This window comes from Manis javanica, chromosome 7 (assembly GCF_040802235.1).
Source record: "Manis javanica isolate MJ-LG chromosome 7, MJ_LKY, whole genome shotgun sequence".
NCBI classification, from domain to species: domain Eukaryota; kingdom Metazoa; phylum Chordata; class Mammalia; order Pholidota; family Manidae; genus Manis; species Manis javanica.
Window position 1 is genome coordinate 11,220,742 of NC_133162.1, and position 22,530 is coordinate 11,243,271.

Below are 22,530 nucleotides of genomic sequence, written 5' to 3' on the forward strand. Positions count from 1 at the left end.
TTCCCAGAAACGTGCCGCCCACGGCCTTGCCCTTACTCCCTCCTTCCGTGTGCTCAGGTTGACGTTCTGAAGCCATCTGTGACTCTTCTGTCTCCCCTACATGGCGTCACTGCCTTCCAAACATGCCCTGAATCCAGCCACTTCTCACCACTGCCAACTGCTTGCTCGCTGGCTTGTGCAACCATCAGCTCCCACCTGGACTGCCTATCAGAGCTGCCTATTCCCACCCCTGTCCCCTAAGGCCTGTTCCCAACCCAGGAGCCAGAGGCCCTTTAAACTGTCAGGCCGTGCCACAGCTCTGCCCAACTCCCTCCCGCGGCCCCCCCCATTTCACCCCAGTTCTTTCATGGCACAAGGTCTTGCATGGTCGACTCCTGAGTCCCTCTGCCCCTGCTCCAGCCACAGACACCCCTGCCTGCAGGACTTCGCGCTGGCTGTTCCCCTGCCTGCAAAGTTCCTCTACCGCATCCTCACCTGGTGAACTCCCTCCCTCCTTCTAACTCTCAAAGGTTGCCATTTCAAAGACATCTCTGCTGGCCGCCCTACTTAATACTATAACCAGCCTCTCCATTTCCGTACTCCCAGCCCTCCTTAACCTGCTCGAGTCTTTTTTTTTCCATCCCATTTATCCCCTTCTAACATTCTGTATCATTTACTAATTAGGCTTGTTGTTTATGGCCTAACTCTCCCTGGACAGAATGTAAACACCAAGAGAGCAAAGATCTTGGTCCTTTTTATTCACTGATTTATCCCAAGGGCCTAGAACTGTGCCTGGTAGAGAGTATTTTTGTTAAATGAATGAAAGACTATAAAGCAATGATTAGGAGCATGGGCCAGAGGCATGGCATTCTCCAACCCTAGGAGAGAGGAAACCAACACCTAGGGCCTGCCTGCTAAGGGCTGACCAGGCCACGTGGGGCTGTGAACGTGCCAGAAGCCTGTGGGGAGGGCTGTGCTGGGGGCTTTGGATAAATTCTTGGTCAACAGTCCCCAAGTCTGATGGCCACTCAAGTGGATCCCCCAAAATGTGTAATGGGCCAAACCTGCCAGTTCACAAACAAGATGGACAACCAAATGCTCTCCCAGCCTGGCTACTGGGGTGGGATTACCCCAGAATCATGGAGGCTTGCCTTCTTAGACTTCTGGACCTTGTTTTAAGAAATTCCAATCTGGCTCATGATGGGGCTGATGCATCAGTTTGCAAAAGGATTCATGGAAGGTCCACGTTAAACAATGAGTCCACCGCAGACCCCGGAAAGCCTGACCCAGGCTGGCAGAACCCACCTCACCTCAGAGGCAGCATGGTGTATGGAAAAGAGCACTGAACTGAGGCCTGGGACCTGGGTTCAGGCCCAGCTCCGCCACTCAGTCTGTGATGCTGGCAAGTCACCAGCGCCCACTGAGCATGAATATTGAGCATCAACTTCCTGTCAGGTGCAGCATTGTGGGCTGAGGATTCAGGTATAATGAGCTATGTCTGTGTCCCCAGGGGACTTCTGGTGAGAGGAGGGGGTAGGGACACATGGCTGCACTCACTGGGCACCTGTGATGTGCTGGACACTGCTCCCAGCAGTGGGGACTCACCCCGGCTCTCAGCACCTCTACCATCATGAGATACAACTATGGTCCCACTGAGAGACAAGGACGTGAGCCAGAGAGGGTTAAGCAGCTGCCCAAGGTCTCACCACCGGCATGGTCTAGGTGGTGTGGCTGGAGTCTGCACTCTCAGGAGATGCATGGCACAATAATGAAGCTCAGGTAGAGCAGAGGGCACAGCAGGAAGATAGAGTGGTTGGCAAGGGCTTCTGAGAACAGAGTACAGGAGGATGACACGCATTTTCCAGGCAGAGGGGACGTGGAGGGGGGCAGCATTTCAGGTGGCAAGAGTGAAGGAGCCAGGGCCAAGCAAATCCAACCAGCCTGGCAAGTCAGAGCCACCAGAAGCAGGTGGCAGGGCCAGAACACAGGGTTCAAGAAAGACCTAGGTGAAGGTCAAAGATGAAAGGGTAGGCGGGGGCCTGTTGGGAGAAGATGTAGCATTCAGTCTTAGAACTTGGACTTTATCAGGAATGTCAGTGCCTCTCAACCCTGGATACACAGTACAGTCCTGGGAGATTTGAAAAATGCCAATGGCCAGTCAACTGGTAGTAAGCACCCCTAGTGCCAAACTGTGGTCTTCAAGGACCATTTCCCAGTGAAAGAAACCAAGGCTCCTTGGAGAAATGAGGGACTCTTTGTGTAGGGCAGGAAATGTACAAGATGAGCCCAGGACATCTCATCCTACCAGATAGCTAGGAGGTTGCCAGTGACTGCGGGGTCCTCTCAAGGGCTCTGAAGGCAACCTGAAGGGCTCCCAGCACCCAACACAGAGACCACGGACCATCAGTATGGATGATGACTGCTTTGCATCCATGTTTCAATAAAAAACTAATTGGCTACTACTATTGGAGGATGCTAGGCAACCAATTTGTTACTTTGAAAGCATAAATACAGGGAAAGAATCAAGCAATTCCTCCATGTTTTACCACTGGTTAACCAAAACGGCAATCAAAACGAAGTGCGTCCCAGCCAGCAAATGAAGAAGGAATGACAGAATTAGGATGTTGCCATGTTGCAACCCCTAATCAGCAGATTTATGCATTGACTATCAATGCATTTTTAAAATCTGTATTCAGAGTTTTGTTTTATTTTGATCCTCTTAGATAAGTTCTGGTTCACAGGCTCCACAATACTCTTCAGCCCATCTTGGTAGGTACAACTAAGGGTGTCTCTGACTTTTTTTAATTAATCAGTTGAGATCTACATCATCTTCTGGAGTCATTGGATCAAGGTCTGTTGTCTACATTTCTTATCTGCAACAGTCAAGCCAGTCCGTGTTCCTTGGCTTCCTGTTAGATTACCGAGATCCTCTTGTTTGGAAAGACAGCTGGAGCCCCAAGCGGGAGGCCTACTCTGTTTTCATCATGTCCGGTGTAAGCGCTGGTACCTCTTGCTCTGTCTTGGATCTCACTCATCTTAAGTGGTCCCAAGTCACCTCTTGCTATTTTCTTGCAAGGATTCGACCTGCACATGCACAGAGCCGCTTCCATCTCATAGGCAGACGTTTTTACACAGGGTATAGGGCTGATCTCTTTGAAACATGTTTTCCCCATATTTCTTCAGTGACTGAACAGGATGTGATGTTTGTCTTGTTACAAATAATGTGTACAGAATGGATCTGTGGTAGTTCTGGCTGCTGCAGAGTAGGCACCCTGGCTGAGGTCATGTGTTGAATGGAAAGACTTGGTCTGCTCTGATCCTCCCACAGGGGGGATGCCAATGGCCTTGACTGTGCCCACCACCCCCTGCCCTTGGCCCACCTTTGCCAATGCTGCTGCCATCCCTAAGTGAAAAACAAGCGGATATGATATATTACATGTCACCTGACAGAAGACCATGAAACCGCTTATAAAGTTCGTTCCCCCACCCCAAATGGACACTGAATCTGCTCACATCTCTAGATTCAATGAGCAATTTACAATACTGAGGAAACTATTAATGACACAAGGCAGTGAGAGAGCAGAATTTAGACCATGGGACCCTTTTCTGGGTGAACAAAGATGGTTATAAACTGTCAAAACATGCATTTATGAAAAGTATGAGACAATCAGAAATTTCAACACTATTATTTGATGATACAAAAAAATTACCTTTTTTTTTTTGTGGCTTTTTTGTGTGTTAAAGAGTTGTTATTTAGAGATTTATACTCAAGTATTCAGAGATGAAGTAATATATGTGAGATCTGCTATAAAAATGCTACCAAGGGGAGGATGTGGGTGAAACAAGACTGGCCATGAGTTCATAGTTGCTGAAGCAGGGTGAAGTAGGGGTCATTATACTATTATATGATAATTATACTATTATATTATACTATTCTGTCTACTTTTACTTTTTACAGTTTGAAATTTTCCATAATAAAAAGTTATGAAAATACTAGATCCCACCCCTAGAGATTCAAATTAGTGAGTCTGGGCTTCAGCACATGCATTGGTATTTTTTTTAAGGCTCCCCAGGTGTTTCTACTGTTCGGCCAAGGTTGAGAACTACTGTAATTACTTCCATGAGACACTGAGAGCCTGCGCTGAGACCAAGACAGAGGTCATGGAGGGGAGGAGGCTGGTCTCAGAGAGGTCAAGGGTCCAAGCACATGGCCTTGACTGGCTTAGGGAAGGGACGAGGAAGAGGGAGGAGACGAAGACATGCAAATACCTTGGCCTGGGGGACTGTGCGGTGCCAGTCATTGGAATAGGGAGCACATTGGCGCTGGTCGTTTTGGGGTTCTGGGGGACTTTTTATTATGGTCATTTGAGGGGGCCCATGTAACTTCTGGTGGGTGTGTTCAGTGGGCAGTGTGGCTTGTAGATCTAAAAATTAACACTGAGACCCTGAGGCAGACACAGGAACTCGGACCCCACAAGGCTGACCTCCAGAGACTGAGGTCCAGATGGCTGTAGCCAGGGACAGCATTAGAGCCTCCAGGGAACTAGCATCTTGGCCCCCAGCCATGGGAAGGGGGTTCTGGATGACCCCACTCCTTTCATGACTGGCCTCCACTCCTTGACTCCCCACTCCTTGTCCACCTTTTCTGAATAGACACCCAAAGGGGAGTCAGCCAGGCGGAGGTGCTGTGCCCTCCTGAGCAGCTGCTGTGCCTTCCTGAGCGAGCGCTGATAAACTTCTGCGTATTCCTACACCGTGTCCTGAAAGCCCACACAGGTCAATCAGCACGTACTAAACAGATGAATGACCAGTACCTCTGAAGGAAGAAGCTATGGTGCCAAGCATGGCTGTGCATGCCAGCAGCCAGTGAGCCAGCAGCTGTTAGATTGGCTTGAAATGACCAACAAACGTTTATTCCACACACATTTACTGAATGCCTATATCTGCTGGGAACCATGCTAGGCAGGGGTGAACTGGAGGCCTAGGGTCCTGGCCTCAGGAGGCTTGCCTTCTAGTGGGGAAACAGCCAGTAAATAAGTCCAGAAACACAAGCTTTGGAATTTTAGAAAATGGGTTCTCAGCTAGGGGAAGGGGTCATGGAATCCAAGAACTACCTTGAGGTGTTGGGAAAACTGCTCAACTTCCCAGGCACTACCCTGCATAATAATCCAGGATTCCAGAACCAAAGAACTGTTGGGGCCTCACTTTAAAGTAGCAGCAACCGAGGCCCAGTGAGGGAGGTGGCCCTCCTGCGGGCGCCCAGCAGGTGTAGACCTGGGGACAAGTTTGTACTCTCAAAGTCTGCACTGTTTCTTGAGCAACAATTTTACTCTTTATCCTTTTAAACTACGTGGTCCATCTTTTCCTTTGGGCAAAACTGGTTGCTGACCACAGAGGATCAGAGTCCCCCCAGCTCCCACCCCAGACCAGAGCAAGGACTTACCACTGAGTCTAGGAACTGAATGTAACACTCCAGCCCAGGTTTGGTTTCACAGAACTGCCGAAAAAGCATCCTCCCAATTGGCTGCTTGTCACATAAACTGCAGTAATCTCTGTCTGGAGACAAGAAAAGAAAAATGTGTTGAGACGCAGGAGAGGGCCAGGCAGGGTCACCCAATCAGTCCCTGCCTGGATCCAGAGCCCCAGATGGATGGAGCAAGATGCAGCAAACTCTCAGGACCCCTTCTGTATGTCCAGGCTCTGCAGGCTCAGAGGGGCAAGGTCAGGGTAGAGGAAGGCGCCAGTGAGGGCCCAGCCTCTACTCCCCAGCCCACACCCCTGCCCTTAATTCTGTATGGAGGTGCCAGCAGTTCTGGGGACTATGACTCTGCCCTGGATGGCCAATCAGCGCATGACATTCCCTCATTTCAGTGACTGGATAAGGGTGGCAGGCATATAGCTCAAGCCACTTGCAATCAGAATGAACCACAGACTTTGTCTCTCTCTTCTGGGTGCTAGGGCACAGGGTGTGAGGCCAGGTGCAGTGGTCTTGACACTCCAAGGGAAGCTGCTGTGAGCATAAGGCTGACACACAGAGGAGGTCAGAGCTGGGAAAATTACAAGTAGAGTTGGTGCCCTGGTGATGTCATGAATCTCTGGATCAAACCATGCCTGCAACGCAAACCACATCTGAAAAGCTCATATAAGAGCTTTGTTTAGGGCAGTTTGAAAAGATTTTAAAATTATTTATAATTCAAACCATCCTAATGAATAGAGTAAAAAGAAATTTCACTTTGCCCAAAGGGAGCGAAGCCCAGTCTTAGGAGGCTTCAGATTATGAAAACCCTGCATTTTCCAGCTGAGGAGCTAGAGGCATGGGAACAGGAAGTGACCAGCCCTCAGCTACTCAGTAGAGAAAAGAGTTCTAAAGAGGAAATGCAATGCAAGACTCTAAGCCTGGAAACCAGGGTTCTAGCTGATGAGTTGCTATGTGACTGTCAGCAATTCATTTGCCCTCTCTGGGCCTGTCTTCCTCTGAAAAATGAAGCTGCAGGTTGGAGGTAAGATGGGAGGTCCCTTTTGGCTCTCTGGCAATGATGCTGAAACCCCTGCAGGAAGTTTCTCTGGTGAGAAAGCTAGTCAACAGACCAACTGAGACAAGTTGCCTTGTACCCTCTCAAGCTCTGAACATTGGCCCTTTGATTCTGCAGCTGCACCCAGAATGGTCAGGTGACTTCACGGGGAAACCAGGAAGTGGGTGAGTTAGACCTCACTTAGGAGAGCTCCCAGGATAGGAAGGACTATATCCTTGCTGAATGTAGAGGGGGAGCAAGGGCAATCATCCCCTTAGAAAGAATTTATCTGGAGTTACGGAACACAACAAGGAGATAAGAACACAAACATCATGCCAACGCACTTTCATACCCAAAGAATTTATCCACTGAAGGTAAGCTTATAGGGAGCTTAGTGGCTCTGAGCTTGGGCTCTGGAGCTAAACCACCTGGATTCACATTCCAGCCTCACCACTCACTGCCTGCATGCCTTAGGGCAACTGACTTAACACTTTTATTCCTCAGTTTTCTCATCTATAAACTGGGCACAGTAATCATACCTATTTTCTGGGTCATGAGGCTTAAATAAGATAAGGCACAGAAAAGACTCAGACCAGAGCCTGGCACATGGGAAATGCTTAATAAACACCACGGATTATCATCATGAATCTGGAGTTTTTGGTCTGTTCCATCTCCCTTCCTTCAAGGAACCTCCTTTCCCTGAGTCCATAACAATCCAGTCCAAGGTCCTAAGGGAGCCTACTGCTCCCGACCTCAGGAATTGGCATGTGACTTCAGTCCTAGCTATCTGGAGTCCTTGCCTCCCAACCACAACACAGGGTCAAGGATGGGCACACGACTCAGTCCTAGACAATAAGAGGTCTCTGTTTCTGCCACAGTTATAGGTTCAGAGACTGACGTGGCTCAGTTCTAGCCAGTCAGAACCCTCTGTCTCTTGGCAATAGTGACAGGTTCAGGGCACATGACTAAGTAGGACCTGGAGTCCTTCCAGGGTTTCTGCTAGAACTTCTGCAAAAGATACTTGCTCCTCTCTGGGGCAGCAAGACCTTAGGACCCATCAACCAAGAGCCACCACAACTGTCTCCCACTAGTCAGCATGAGCCTGGACGCGTGATGCAGGGAAGGTGGAGCTGAGTGGGGAAGAGGAGAGAAACCCAGCACTGTGAATGTCCCAGGAGCCCCTGGAGCCGAGGCCAGCCTGGTGCCTGCACCTTTCCTTACCTAACAGAGTCTTAGCTTAAAAGCGAGTTGGTGTTGGGTTTTCATCTCTTGCAACAGAAAGAGCAAGTGACCAGGTGTACAGACTAGTTTTACAGCCCACTTCTTTCATGGGTAAACTGCCTAAAGGCAGGACTCCTGTGTCTGTAAGAATTTACCAGTTCTCACTGTAGTGTGTATAAAAAGGTGCTCAAAAACTTCTCATTCTCTCCTGGATAAGCTACCTTCCAAGTCTCCCTCTTGGCCCCCTCCTCCAACAGTCTAGGGGTTGAAACTAGCCTAGGACGATTGCATTAACTAGCTTTCCATGCATGGATGGTTCACACACAGCCACTCCGACAAACATTTAACCCACCTCAGTGTGTGCAATGCTTGGTGGGGCGGGGGATGGGATGAGGTCTCAGCTCTCAGAGAGCTTGGATTCTGTTGCAAAGGGGGTGGGGGGTAGATGAGCAGACAGGATCCCAAGTGACAGCAATAAAATGTCAAGTTAGATGAGTGTTACCATCAGCCCCAGTAGGGAATCTGGGGAGGAGGGAGCCGAATCAGGTGACAGGTCCGTGGCTTGCACCTGTTAGCAGGACGCCCTGCAGACACAGCCTGCATTCTCGCTGTGTCCCACTCAACCTGATCCCCAAGGTGAGGAAAACAAACGTTCCGTTCCTTTCCCAATCAGCTGGACCTCCCCAGCACAAGCCCAGCGTGACAGTAAATTACCCTTGTCAAACTCCAGTTTTATTTAGTTATGGCAAAGAGCACTGCAGCCCTTCTGTGATTTGAGCAAGGCACCCCTCCCCATTTCCAAAAGCAATTATGGGATTGCATGTACCATATTGTGACTCCTTAAGGGTTCTTCTGACAGGATTTTCTCTCTCCATATGGCGTTTGCTGTCAGTATGGAAACAAGGCTCTTATAAACTCACAGCACAGTAAACACCATGTGATTTCAACACAAGCTGTCAGGATCTCAGTTCCGGGCTTCTCCCAGCTGTACAGAGGATCCCAAGCAAGAAAGGCACTTGTCGGAAGCCCAGGAAAAAAATAAAAGGACCAGCACTCATCTCCTTGGACTCCTTTCTCAGCCTTAAAAGAAGATGAATGGGCTGATCTTCTGAGGCACCACCACCACCAACAACAACAAAATCCAAGTGCAACGCTTGCAGTTCCTTTAGAAATTTAAAACGAGGCCATAGACGGGAGAACATGAATTTGGGATTGATCAGGGTGACAGGAGGAGGTGCAAGTCATCAAGAGCAGACCCGAGGTGAGGGTCAGTTCTGCAGTCAGCCGACGCTGAAGTTGGAAGCATGAGGTCACGGTACATCTTGTCTCCCAGGTGGATCCTTCCTGATCTGTTTCTACAGAAGTCAGCCATGCTGTTGAAATCCTGGCCCCTTCTTCCAAGCGTGGAATGTTGGGACTGGTGGGGGAGATGCATCCAGGACAAGGGACAGAGCCACTCCTCCCCATCTCTGAATCTCTCTCTCTCAGGCTGGGAGAGCCCTGGGATGCTGCACACGGGCATGCATGCACTGCACACACATGCGTGCACATTCACTGCACACGTCAGCTCTTCTAGAACATGAAAATCCAGCATTGGGCCACATGCCTCATTGTTTTTCCCTCCAAGCCAGAAAGAGGCTGTCAGGAGGTAAGTCACAAAGGGGCATCAGGCTCCCCTGCCCTAAAGTGCCCGCCGACCATATAATCACGCTAGTTTTATTGTTTTGGGTCCTTCATTCAACAAACTGTCTTCCAAAGTTTTTTGCTTTTTGATACTAGAAGTTTCTTTCAACTTTAAGACTCTCTCCTTGAATTCAACACCTGGAGGTGTGTGGATGGGTAGATGGGAGGAGACACACCTTGTACCCACTGGCAGGTTACTAATTCAGTAACAGACATGGAGTTTGCAGCTGGCAGTCAGCTGAGACCAGGGAGAGGGGTGTGGTGGCTGTGATGTGACGTTTGGCCTAGGCTGCAGTAATAAAAGTCTGGAGACATGACATGCCCAGAGGAAGGTGATGGAAAAGGGGAAGGGTCCACAGGCCCATACTAAGCTTGAGAACACTGTCTTGTGCCTTTAATCAAAGAGCAGAGTGACCCAGGGAGGGGCTGGGGCCCGCTGTATACAGAGGAGTGTGCTAGGAGCATGCTAGGAGATAAGATACTAGAAAGGTAGGCTGGGCTCAGGAAACAATTGGCCTCTGGGGCCAATGAGATTGGAATGGATTCAGAGTCCTATTGGGGATCCATGGTTTTGATCATTTCAAGTACAGTCCATAGAAAGGTGGATGAAAATGGGGTGGGAAGCAGGGAGTGAGACCTTCACAGAGGAGGTCACCTGCTTGGGAGCCATTGCTGTCTGTGGTTCAAGCCCCAGCAGGAAACGCATGGCCCCTGCAGTTGGGACCCTGCTTTGGTGAGGAGCTGCACTGAATTGGCTTTAAGACAACCACATATATTTTTTTCCTCAAGGGCTTGACACCTCCTAAGCCTGCCCATGGCTAGGAAGACAGTACTGCCACCTTCCTGAAACACTGAATGGAACTTCAGCAGGGCCTTCAGACAGAAGAACTATTTGTACCCACAGACAGGCCCTTTAGCAAGTTGACAGACACTTGCTGAGCCCCTGCTGGGCACTGCACCATACGCCCTGTTGGAGGCACCTCTTAAAGCAGATGAGGCACCAGGTCTTTGTTCGTCCTGAGTAGCTTGCTTAACTAGCCAAGCAGGGGGGCGGCCGTGAAGAGCGCCACCTAACAACGTCCATGGAACAAAACGACAAAAAGCGGGACCGTTGCGACTGTCCAGGAAGGCATCTCCGCTTTCCTGGCACAGAGCGCTTTCATGAAGATGTGTCAGTGTCGGGGTGGCACCCATGGGAAAGCTCCCTGGAGCATGGGAATGGGAGGGACGGGGTCACCAAAGGCCATTCCCCCAGGGGCCGTGAGCTGGGCAAGAAGAAGAGAAGATCAAAGCCAGAGAAGTGAGGCCAAGGTCAAGAGGAGGGGCAAGAAGAAGTCACAGTGGGGAGGTAAAGCCCCAGGGGAGAAGTCAGTTGGCCATGGGGACATGGCCAAGCAAGGGGCAAGGTGTGGCCAGGCAAGAATTCAGGGCTCAATCTGTGACCACTGTAGAGCACCAGTGAGTAGACCTTCAAGAATGGTTTGAGGTATAAGAAGGTTCCTCAAGAAATAATACACAGAAATAGTATGATCCAGCATTCCCACTTCCCAAAAGAATTTGTGTCAGAATTTTAGAGATATCTGCACCCTGTGTTCACTGTGACCCCATGCACAATATCCAAGATGTGGAAAGAAGCTAAATATCCACTGACCAATAAATGGATCTTAAAATGTGGTACACAACACAATGGAATACTATTCAGCCTTAAAAAGGGAGGAAATCCTGCCACACGTGACAACATAGATGAACTTCAGGGACGTTATGCTCAGTGAAACAATCCCATTACAGTAGGCCAAATACTGCATGATTCCACTTATGTGAAGTACCTAAAATAGTCAAACTCATAGAAACAGAGAGTAAAATGTTGGTTACCAGGGACTGAGAGAGGGGGAAATGGGGAGTTGTTGTTTAATGGGTATAAAGTTTCAATTACACAAGATGAATAGTTCTAGAGCTCTGCTGTACAACATTGTGCCTATAACAATACTACATTGTGCACCAACAATTTTATTAAGAGGGTAGATCTCATGTGAATGTTCTTAAACATTAATTTTTAAAAAAGAGAATAGCTTTTAAAAAATGGACCAAAAATGGCAGGTTGCCTGGGGCTGGGAGGCGAGGCACGAAGGGACAGGAATCAGAACACAGTGTTACCTGAGGGGGCCAGCAAGTGACTTTACTTGGTAAGGAGTGTAACTGTCTGAGAATATACACGCAAGCACGCACATGCACACGAACTTGCGACAAACCTGTCCTGAAGTCTAGGCACAGCTGTGTCTCTTCCAATTCTCCTCAGGGGAGCATGACACTTTCCAAGTGGTCAGCCAACAGAGGGTGCAATGAGACAAGGGGCCTCGTCCCCACCACCACTGTCCGGTGTTGTGTGGGTGGCTTGCTGAGAGCCTCCCCTTGTCTCCTCGCCTGCTCTCATAAGCTGCTGAGGTCAGTGCTACAGGCTGAAGGTGTCCCCCGGCAAATTCATATGTAGAAACCCAAGTCCAATGTGATGCCATCTGGACGTGGGCCTTTGGGAGGGGATTAGGTCATGAGGGTGGAGCCCTCATGAATGGGATTGGTGCCCTTATAAAACGACCCCAGAGAGCTCCCTCACCCCTTCTGCCACGTGAGGACACAGTGAGAAGACGGTCATTTATGAATCAGCATGCAGGCCCTCACCAGACACCAAATCTGCCAGCACCTTGATTTTAGATTCTCAGCCTCCAGCACTGGGAGAAATACCTATTGTTTATAATCTGCCCTGTCTGTAGTATTGTTTAGCAGCCCGAATGGACTAATTTGCTATACAGCTTTGGGCAAGTCCCTTCACCTGAGGCCCAGCTGCCCCACATGTCACACGGACAATCAGAGTTCGCCTGTCAGGACCAAATAAGGCAAAAGCCACCCCTCCTGCGGTGAGCCAGTCCCCTCCAAGCTCTGCAGGGCGGGGGCCAGGTTCTGCCGGCCCTCCTCTCCCTCCACAGAGCCTCCTTCTCAGAGAGAAGCCACATGTGTCCCCATAGCACAGGCCGAGGTTAAAATCTCACAGTCCACAGTCAATTCCTCCAAGACTCATAACCCCTAGAGGACTCAGGAACAGGAATGATATTGATAGTGAAGATAAATAAATGCTGTCACTGTTTTCATACTTTTCCAGTGACATGAAATGGAAACATACTTTCTTAATTAAGAGCCTGTGGTATGTGGACACTTGGAGGGCAACCAGATTTTCCCAACCGAAGGCCAGTATCCAGGCAAGGAGGACATGACGATTCTCCTCGGATGGCCACAGCCCAGGGGAAGGGGCTGCCACCCTCCCTGCCCAGCTTGGAGGGCTGGCATCGATCCCTGGCAGAGGGGGCGGGCAGAAGTCCCGGCTGGGCTTGGGGGGTGTCGATGACTGAAACCTGCTTGGGACTGTTTTCATTGTTGCCCCAGGCACTCCTTGAACTTGGGCCAATGAAAATGCACGTTCCATTTCAGAATTAAGAGCAAGAAACACGGCTTCCTGAGGAAATGGAAACGCTAACACCAGAGTCCTTGGAAATGAAACCACATGTTTATTGTAAAAGGGGGGTAGGTGGGTGTCCAAAAGCAATTTCTGGAGCCATCTCTTTACCAGTTGGAGTTTTATATTATTTTGTTTTGTGTCACTTTACTTTATTTAACATTGTTTTTCCAAAAATACAGGGGTTTTTGGTGGCTTTTTTTTTTTTTTTTTGGTATGAGGGTGGTCCTGATAGGTTCTAAGGCAGTTTAGGAAAACAGATGTGAGGAGACTAGATCAGACAGAGGCCATAAGCCCCTCACCCTGCCATACTCCAGGTCTGAAACAATAAACAGAAAAGTGATTTGAAAACAGCTTTCTCTTAAAAATTCCTGCCAAAGCTGGAAAAAACAATCAGGCGTTTGCTCTGAGGAAAAAGCTCTCTGACGTTTGAAAGGCAAGATAGCATCATGGATAATGGCGATTTTTCACAGCCTACCTCTTGGAAGGAACAAGAGAGGAAAGGGAAACATTTGGTATTTGGCAACAGCTGAGGGGGTTCCTACTGCTTCAAGAAAGATGTTTTTATGTGAATAGAAAATGACATATGGCACATTACACAAACACACCCGAGCAAACCCCCATCCCCAGGCCTTTGTCCCCTCATCCTGGGCTCCAGTTTTACTGAGAGTCTGAGAAAGTGCTGGGGGCTGAGCTGGACAGGACACAGAGTGTATGCTGTCCCCACAGGGCCCTCTGGGCAAAAATGGGAACCCAGAGTCAGACAATGACCTCTCTCTTATTCTCCTCCTCCTCCTCAAGGCCAAGAAAGGCAAAGAACGTACGTATTCCCTCGTGATGGGAATGAGACAGAGAATTGGGTGAGCACACGGACAGCTGGGGCAGTGAGCTGGATGTGAGGAACGGCCAGGTGGCCTCGGACGCTGTGCAGGCAGTGGCTAGATGGAGTCCTGCATGTTGGAAAGGGTGGGAACCGGCTCGGGACTGGGGTCCAGGCCTGGCTCTTTCACCTGCCCTCGCTAAATGAGCAGAGCAGACCCCCGAGCAAACGAGCCCTCTCCCAGGATGAAAGCCCACCACTCTGACGGGAGGCCTGCCTTCCACGCTGGCACAAAGTGAGCCTGAGAGCCAACAGGCAGAGGCAGGATGGGCCTGGTGCATCGGCGGCGGCACTTGCAAATACCAGGTGAAGAGGAGACAGTGATGTGTGACCTGTGGTTGCTTTGATTTCTCTGTGTCTTGAATATTTTTACAAATGAGGGAGAGCAACTATTCTAAAAACACAGCTGCAGCATTTCTAAGACTAGGAAGGCTCTGGGAAGCAAGGGGGCTGTGACCGCCAGATGTGTCCCCTTCTGCATGCAGGGCCTGGGTCACGTGAGGGTACTCAGCACGGTTTTACCCAGCCAGGCCTGCGGTGGAACCTGCCGGTGAGCTATGCTGCTGGCCGTGGTGACTGCTGCCCCCGCCCTGGTGACCTGCCCTCACACCTACTGTGCTCACAACCACTTGGGGACACTGTCCTCTGACAGCCACATTCTTTCTACAAGCTTTTTTCTCCTTGAGAAGAAATTCCCATGCAGACACAGGCAGATATAGATACTGAAATCCTCAGTCACACCCAGACCAACAGCATCCAATCTCTGGAAGCGGTGTCAGTAGTTTTTCAAGCTCCCGGGGCGACTCCGACCCTGCCCTGACTATACAGTTCACTGTATCACCCCCAGAGAGGGGAATGGGGCGCTGAGGTGTGTGCACGAGTGAACCAACGATAGGACAGATGAACAAACAAATCAACGTGACAAGAAGAGCACACGCTTCCAAACTGGGGAGTGGACGTTTCAGGCCCACGCTGCCTCGGCATGGCCCCATCCCCACCCCCCACCCCACTGTTCCCACTGTAACCTGCCAGAAACGAAGGTCTCCCTGAAGCAACTCGATGATACATGGTTGCTCCTGGTGTGGCTTCCATCCAAGGGAAACAGAAGGGCTCCAGTGCCCAGGCCCGGGAGGCGGGGAGTGGGCCAGGCTGTGTGCTCACTCAGAGCCGCAGCTGTGCCGGCCCAAAGCCCCCTGGGGCAGGGTGGGACTGGACTCCAGGCCCTGCCCGACTCGCTGCTTTTGGGAAAGCTCAGCCAGGACTGTGCGGCTGGGCCAGGGGACTGGACTTGGCCTCCAGCAACTCCTCTGACCCCTATATGACCTCAGACCCTTCATTTTCTCTGGCCTTGGTTCCCCCTTTTACACAAAGAGCCTGATGAATGAAGGGAGCTTAAATGTCCCCGCCTCCCACTTTGGCAGTCCCCCAGGGACACTGTGAGGAGCCTGGTGGGGATAAAGCCATTGGTGGGCAGCAGGCCTTTCTTGAGAATCAGAGCCCCAAGTAGAGCTCGCCACTGCTGAGGTCTTTAAGCTCACGAAGCTGCCTTCCATTCTGCAGCCGCACTGGCCAGAGTGGGACCAGAGCAAGCAGTAGCGTAAAGGCAGCCCTTCCAGAAGGCCCAGCAAGCGCACTGTCTGGGGGCCAGGGGCCCCAGCCTGCATCACAGCCCAGCCAAGGCTGCTCCCATCTCTACCTCAGTCTCTCTCAAGTGCCTTCATGGATGACCATGGGTGGCTATGCCTGACCCATCCTTCCTGCAAGCTGCCCTGGCCTGCTGCAGGGGTGTCGGGGGGGTGAGCAGGGAGGGGGGTTGCTCTCAAGCCTCCGAGCTGGGCCATCCAGGGCCCTGGGGACTGGCTTCACCTGGAGCTATGAGCTAATGAAGCAAAAGCCACAGGAAGGCGGGGCCAGGAAGTGGCCGGGCAAGCGGGCGCCAAGGCAAACAGCAGCCTCCCTGCAGAGAGGCGGTCCGGCTTCTCCCTGGGCTACCCGCCAGGGTCTAGTGAGGCTCGCAGCTGTGCTGGCCAAAAGCACTTGAGAAATGAATCCCCAGGAAGGTACTGACGATCTCCTGGAAGTCCTGATGCCTTAGGGTCCAAAACCCCCCAGCCACTCCGATCCCCTTGACAGGACCTCCACCAGGGGCTCAGCCATCCCTCGTTTTGACACTTCCTGGGACAGGAAGCCTTCAAAGTGCCCAGTGGTCTTCATCAACTCCACATTAAGAGTCCATTCTTATTTCGAGACCAAACCCCATTCTTGAGATACCGAGGACAAATGTCGGGTGGTAGTTTCTCTCTGCTCGGCCAGTCTTCTCTCAGGCTTACCTCCAGTCCCCCAGCGGCTCTGCCGCGGCTCCTAGGAGCTCAGCCACACAACACATGGGAACTTTCCCCAGGAAGGAGCACGAAGGTCTCGGCCTGCTGGAACCGACTTGGACCTTTGGTAATGAAATGTGAAACCATGCCAGGCCCTTCCATCAAGCCATCTTTGCCTGACGCAGCCCCGGAGAGAAGAGGAGGGGCTAGATTCGCGAAGAGATGGATGCGTTCACAGGCAGAGTGTTCACCCAGTACCCACGTTCGAGACAAGAGACGGGAGAGAAGCATGTGGCTTCAGCAGAAACTAACAGAGAAAAAGCTGGAGTTTGAACTCACACTTTGCTTAGCTGAGTTGTAGCTCAGGGTTGTTGGCATTTTAGACACAAGTTTTCACAGAGTTTGACAGAGCTAGTTTTCAAAAAGAGATGACCTTTGGGTCAGACAGCAGCCTTCTCACTTGCCACCTGATACCTAATAACAACTGAAACAACAGCAGCTAACATGCCGGGGTGCCTGCTGTGCACTGAACACCGTGCTAGGCACTTCATGTGCTCATCTGCAATCCCCAGAACAGCCCCACGAAAGGGGGTGCTACCATCCACCTATTTTTAAGTGCCCCAAAGTGAAGCCCTTGGAAGGAATCACCACAAGGTCACAGACCTAGTAGGTGGCAGAGACCAGGTTTGAACTCAGCTCTTTCTGACAGTGGGGTAACTTCCAGCTTCTAGAGTCTGGAGCAGCAGCAGGCAAGGACCTGGGCCCTGAGAGGTGGATGGGGTCCCACTGAGGCACTGCACCATCTGGCAACTTCCGGGGGGTTCAGGGGGGGAGCACCCCGCTAACCTGGACGTACCCGTGACCAATCCATCTCCATGGCTCCCGAGCTGCTCTGTAGACAGTCCACGAGCTCCAGCCTTCAGAGGCTAAGGCCTGGGAAAAGCACGGCAGCTCAGGGGCTGGCTCTCAGCTGGGCAGCTGCACTCCGTGGGCTGGGCTGGCGCAGGAGGGCTCTTTGGAATGCCCTTCTCTGCTCTCCTTTTCCATAACACCTGGCCCAGGAATGCGGCACCCCCCAGCTCTGAGCCCCTTCGGCTCGGAGGCCTGCACCACACCTGAGATCCAGTGACCTACGTGTTGTCTCATCCCTTTGGCTGCGGTCCTCAGAGCTGACCTTAGCTCCTCAGCTGAGCTATAAATTCTCTCTCTCCACTGCCACCCCCTTCGCATCCTCTGTAGAGTCTGAGACCGTCTGGACACTTATGAGGTCACCAATAAATACACAATTGATTAAAGCAGGAGCAGCCATGAGAAAAGTTATTCACTAGGATCCTGTTTACACTTTTGTCAAAACAAATCCCTTGCTCCTTAAAGGTAGACGTCTTAAAGTCACTGGTGTCCTGAATTAAATGCTTGGCTTTTAACAGGGTGTTGGAATTACATTTCATAGCACATTCCTGTGCTCGGACCTACATCGAGGCGAGTCCTTAAGCCAACAGGACAGGCATCCAAACAGAGCTGGGCCCAATCTGGAGCAGGCAGGGCCCAGGCTGTCTTGTCCTCTGCACACCCAGCACCTGGCACGAACTTGGCACAGAGCGGGCACACATATTTGAGAGAATGAATGAATACATTTAACGACTTAGCTCATCAGTTTGCTAGCTCATCAGTTTGTTGGCCATACTCTACCATACTTGTTCCCAAATGTTTCCCTGTGCTGGGTCAGGTTAATGAATGGATCTGCCACATGGGAAATGGTGCCCCTTCCCAGCACTGATATCCGTCCTTCACAGTGCAGCAAAGTGTGAGCCAGAGAAAGGATACGTTATGTGCTCAAGGGAGCATGGTCATGGACCCCACAGAAAACCAGAAGGAAAGTCAGTCCAGTGCCCTCAACTCCCAGACAGGGAAACTAAGGCCCGGGGAGGGGAAAGGTCTCACCTTATTCATCACCCCAGAGCTTGCTCACCCACCCCCAGCTGCTCTAAGACCCCAGGTTAGTGTGAATAGGCAGGGGAAGTCCTTTGTTAAAACTCAAAGACCCTTACCCAATGGTCCCACCCAGGTCTGGCACAGAGATGCCCAGTCAAGACTTTCAAAACTCCCTCCCAGGACCTGGCATTTTGAGCACCGTAAAGGGTGGCTGCTTCTGTCAGCCTGAAGGCCTGTGATTGATGCCACACAGGTGTCTCATATAAATCTCCGAGGGCCGTCTTTGCATGGAGCCAAGTAGACACTTTTAATCATCAGGAGGGAAAAAAGCAAAATACCTCATGCATTTTCATTTTTATCTAAGGAGAAGAGCACAATCAATTTGTCAGCATGCAGTGACACTTCTTGCCAAACACCACTTATTTTAAAATAAAGCTTTCTCAGCTATACAAAAACAGAGGAGAAGCGTGCAGGACCCAAGACACTCGCTTTTCTCTCTCCCCTTCTTTCTTTTTTAAGAGCCCCACATATCTCATAACTGTCTAGACCTCGTCAGCTCCATTGCAGCCTGGAGCACTGCTCTTTCTTAATGCCTTTTTTCTTCCTTCTGTCTGCCAAGCTCAAAAGAGACATTCTGACAGATATTTAACTGATGCTCAACCTAATAGTTATCCTCCTCGGTTACTCAGCACAAGATAGATAACTGGGAGAAAGGGGGAAAACAATTAATTGCGATGATCAAAGAATATTCCTTTCTAAATGGTCTAAAAATGTAACTCATCACGGCTGCTTGTTTTAAATGATTCCTTGCCAAGAACAATGTTCAGATGATTGAAAAATTCCACCCTGGAACCTCCGATGCTTACTTATTTTTCCTTCTCAGCACCTGCATGGAGAGAAGCTTTGCTCAGAAAATGTAACTAGTGAAGAGACAGGGGAACTCTCAGCCCCTCATGTACAGTGTGCTGTTTCACAAAGCCCTCCAAGGACGCTGAACGGGGGCCTTGGGTTCTGAAAGGTCAGGCTGTAACTGCGTTTTGTTCTGCATGAGTCAGGGCCAGAGTGGGCGGCTGGAGTGCAGCGGAGAGAGGCAGAGACTGCCTTACAGCGTCCACACAGGGGCCGGCAGGTGACAAACCGAACCTATGAGTAGCTGGATCCGAATTGGGAATGTACATGGACAGCTGAGCAACCACCACTAGAAGAGAATCCAGTTTCTCCCAAAGGGGACTCAGAATCGAATTTCCATTCTGCAAGCATAGCTCATAGGTGTCGGTCACAGCTGATGTTAAGTCAGGGGAGCCAACAGGATACCCTGAACGTCTGCTTCAGACCAATACAGCTGTACGGCTCCACCCTGGCAGGGACTCCTTCTGGACCTAGCGCCTTCCGGTGGTTGGTCACGAGGTTCTAGCCCCCTATATTCACATCCAGGTTTCTCGACTCATTAGTGGGGTTGGATCTCTCTCCCCATCTCTCTCCCCATCCCCATCTCTCTCCCAGGGCCCTCTCTCCCCATCTCCCCTTAAGACTGATATACTGAGCACCTACTTGGTGCCCTGTGCTGGGCTAAGTCAGAGGATCAAGTGAGCACCAGAAACACCTACCACCCCAAGCGCCCAGGGACCCTACCGTCCAGCTCCTGGCTCTTTTCCTTGGAGCTGACCTAGAACTCCTCTGGCATGAGAGGCAGTGGAGAGGTTAAGGTAGGCCACCACCCAGACCCATGCCCAGTCATCCAGTGTTACAACGGCATTGTAACAGAACTCCCAGTTTTAGCTGGGCACATGGCCACCCAAAAGAAAGACCACACTTCCCAGCTACCTTTGCAGCTAGATGTGGTTGTTGACCAAGTTCTGGTCGATGGAATGTAAGAATAAATAATGAATCCAAATCAGTTCTAGGTCATGCCCTTAAAGGGAAAGTACATGTGCCCCTTCCTTCATCACCTGCCTCCCCATAGACTAGAATGTAGATATGGTGGGGCACCATCTTGGACCATGGATGAGAGGACAATATCCTAAGGACAGAAGAGACTGGAACTGAATGGCCACACAGAACTTCCACTGCAGCCCTAGACCCCTGCCTAAGCACTCTGCCATGACAGAGAAACAAGCTTCTGTGTTAGTTTGGGTCTTTGTTACAGCAGCTGAACCTACACTTGCTTTATCCAACCATGGACTAGCTGTATGACCTTTTCTGAGACTCACTTTCTTGATTCTAAAATGGAGATAATGATAGTGTGACCTACCTCATAGGTACAGTTCAATCAAGGTGCTTAGCACACTAACTGGCACATGGTAGGTCTTCAGTAACAACTATCTATCCACCAGTATTATCAGGAGCAGCCACTAAATACCCTGCCCAAATCCTCTACATCCACCCCCTTTATCACCCAGTCAGGAAAGAATGTGAGCACACGCTGCCTGTAAGGGGTTACCAGAACCAGTGTTCAGCCATTTGAGCCTCATCTACTAAATTCGGCAGGGTTTCTGAAGCTCCTTTGCAGAAGAGTGGGGTGCCAACGTGCTGCTTCAAACAACGTACTCACCCAGGGTGCTACATAGTAAGGCTCTAAGGGTCCCATGCTCTCTGGCGGCCCCTGCACTCAAGCAAGTGAAGGACTACTTCCCTGGTGGGAAGTCTCAAAAAGCATGCATTCAGCCTGAAAGATGGTGACCTGAGACGCAGAACATTCTTCCTCTGTCAAACACAATATAGTCTTCCTTCCTTGGGGTATGCTGGGTAATCCACTTGCAACAGTATTTTAGCAAGAGTTATAGTTTGGATGTTGGAAGATTCTGAAGTCAACAGAACTGTTTTTGCTGTATATTACATAAAATAAACACTCCGGTTCCAGGAACTCCAGGCACCGCACTGGAAACTCACATCTGTTTTCCCAAGATACAGGAGTTGTACAAACTGCCCTTGTTCCAGCCACATCAGACTTAAGTGTCTCTGGGGTTCCTGAAGGGCAATGAGCAAGGGGCAATCCCGAGGTGACCACCAGCACCTAGGATAACACCATCTTTACTGACAAGGACTGGTAATGTGGGTGGTGTGTGTGCAGTCAAGGGGTAAACAGCCAGCCAGTCTCTGGTTCCAGGCTAGGGCTTTAAGTGGCTAAGCATGAGATTGTATACAGGGCTACTAAGGGCTTCCTAAGAACTAATGTTTCTTCTTTTAAATATTGAATTCCTTCTTGCCGTATCATTGCCTCTGAGGGTCACAGAGCACACAGTGGAGATGGCCAGCAGCTGGTGCCCACACTTCCTAAGGACAAAGGCTGACTTTCAATTCTGAATCCCCTCTGAGCCCTGCCCAGCAGGGTGGAATCTGGGCTCCTATCAGCAATCCTCCAAGGCACTCAACACAAGTGACCTTTGAAATCTGGGTGATTGCTTAATTAACTGCCCTCCCCACCTGCAGCCTGGAAATGGAGTTCAAGTCCCACTCTGTCTGATTCACAGCTGTGTTCCCCCCATTGAGGTCTGGCACACGACAGGTTCTCAGAAATGGGAAAATGAGTATGAATGAATGAATGAGTGAATGAGTGGTGGCTGGGACTTGCTGAATAAGGGAATGGTTTTAATCACGATGAAGATGAGGCCTCTCCACTAGGCAGTTGGAGAGCAGCAGAGGCCCTACACTGACAGATGTGTGTGGGCATCTGCTCCTGGTCAAACCCCCATTCGCCCCTGCCCCTGGCACTGGAGCACTAATGCCCTAGCAGGCAAATATGAGTCTGGCACCTACCAGGAACCACATCCTTTAAGACTCCCTTCTCTCATTTAGTGTACTGTGTGGAGTGGCATAGCCAGTCTGAGGGACTTGCTCAAGGTCACACAGTGGCAGTGGAGGAGATGGGCTCTGAGTCTAGGTCTTTTTCGGCTCCAAAGCCCATGGTGCTCCCAGCAAGCACCGAGGAGGCTGGAGCCCCCCCAGTCAAGAGCCCTTCCGGGAGGCCCCTCTGCTGCCCCCAGAGGCTTGCCCTTGGGAATCAGAGGGAGGAGGGGCAGCAACTTGCCCTTCCCTCAGGAGGAAGCCCCCATTTCCTACCAGAGAAGCAGGAGGCATGGCTCAGAAACACTCAGGAGCCCCCCTCAGGGAGGAGGGAGACCCAGGGATGCAGGGCTTGGGAGCAGAGGGCCCGGGGCCAGGTGCAGAGGAAGAAGATAAGGTATGGGAGACAGGGGAGGGTCAATATTCTCGCACCTGGGGGCCTGTGAGAGCTTCAAGTGCTTTACTGTAGGGCTGCAGGAGCATCTTCCCTCTGAGACAGGCTGTGGCATAAACTCTGAAAAGCAACTTACTAAACACCTTCAGAGCTTACCAGCGGCCCAGGTGTGCTAAGCCAAGGGACAGACCTAAGATAGCCAAAGACAGGCTTTGCGCCCCAAACATGTATGGGTTCACAGACTTCTCTGGAGCAAGACCCGACACCATGGCCTCCACAGACAAAACAGGGGCTACAGAAGTTCCACCGAAAGGGCAGCC

General features: G+C 50.7%; 1 protein-coding gene across 5 annotated transcripts in view; it reads right to left on the reverse strand.

Moving 5' to 3' along the window:
* Positions 1-22,530, reverse strand: part of GRK5 (G protein-coupled receptor kinase 5) — a 202,090-nt gene that overhangs the window by 57,021 nt on the left and 122,539 nt on the right. For all 5 annotated transcript variants that reach the window (XM_073240315.1, XM_073240312.1, XM_073240313.1 and 2 more), the window contains one exon: positions 5,423-5,535. In XM_073240315.1, the coding sequence (XP_073096416.1) occupies positions 5,423-5,535 (113 nt within the window). The remainder of the gene's footprint in view (positions 1-5,422; positions 5,536-22,530) is intronic.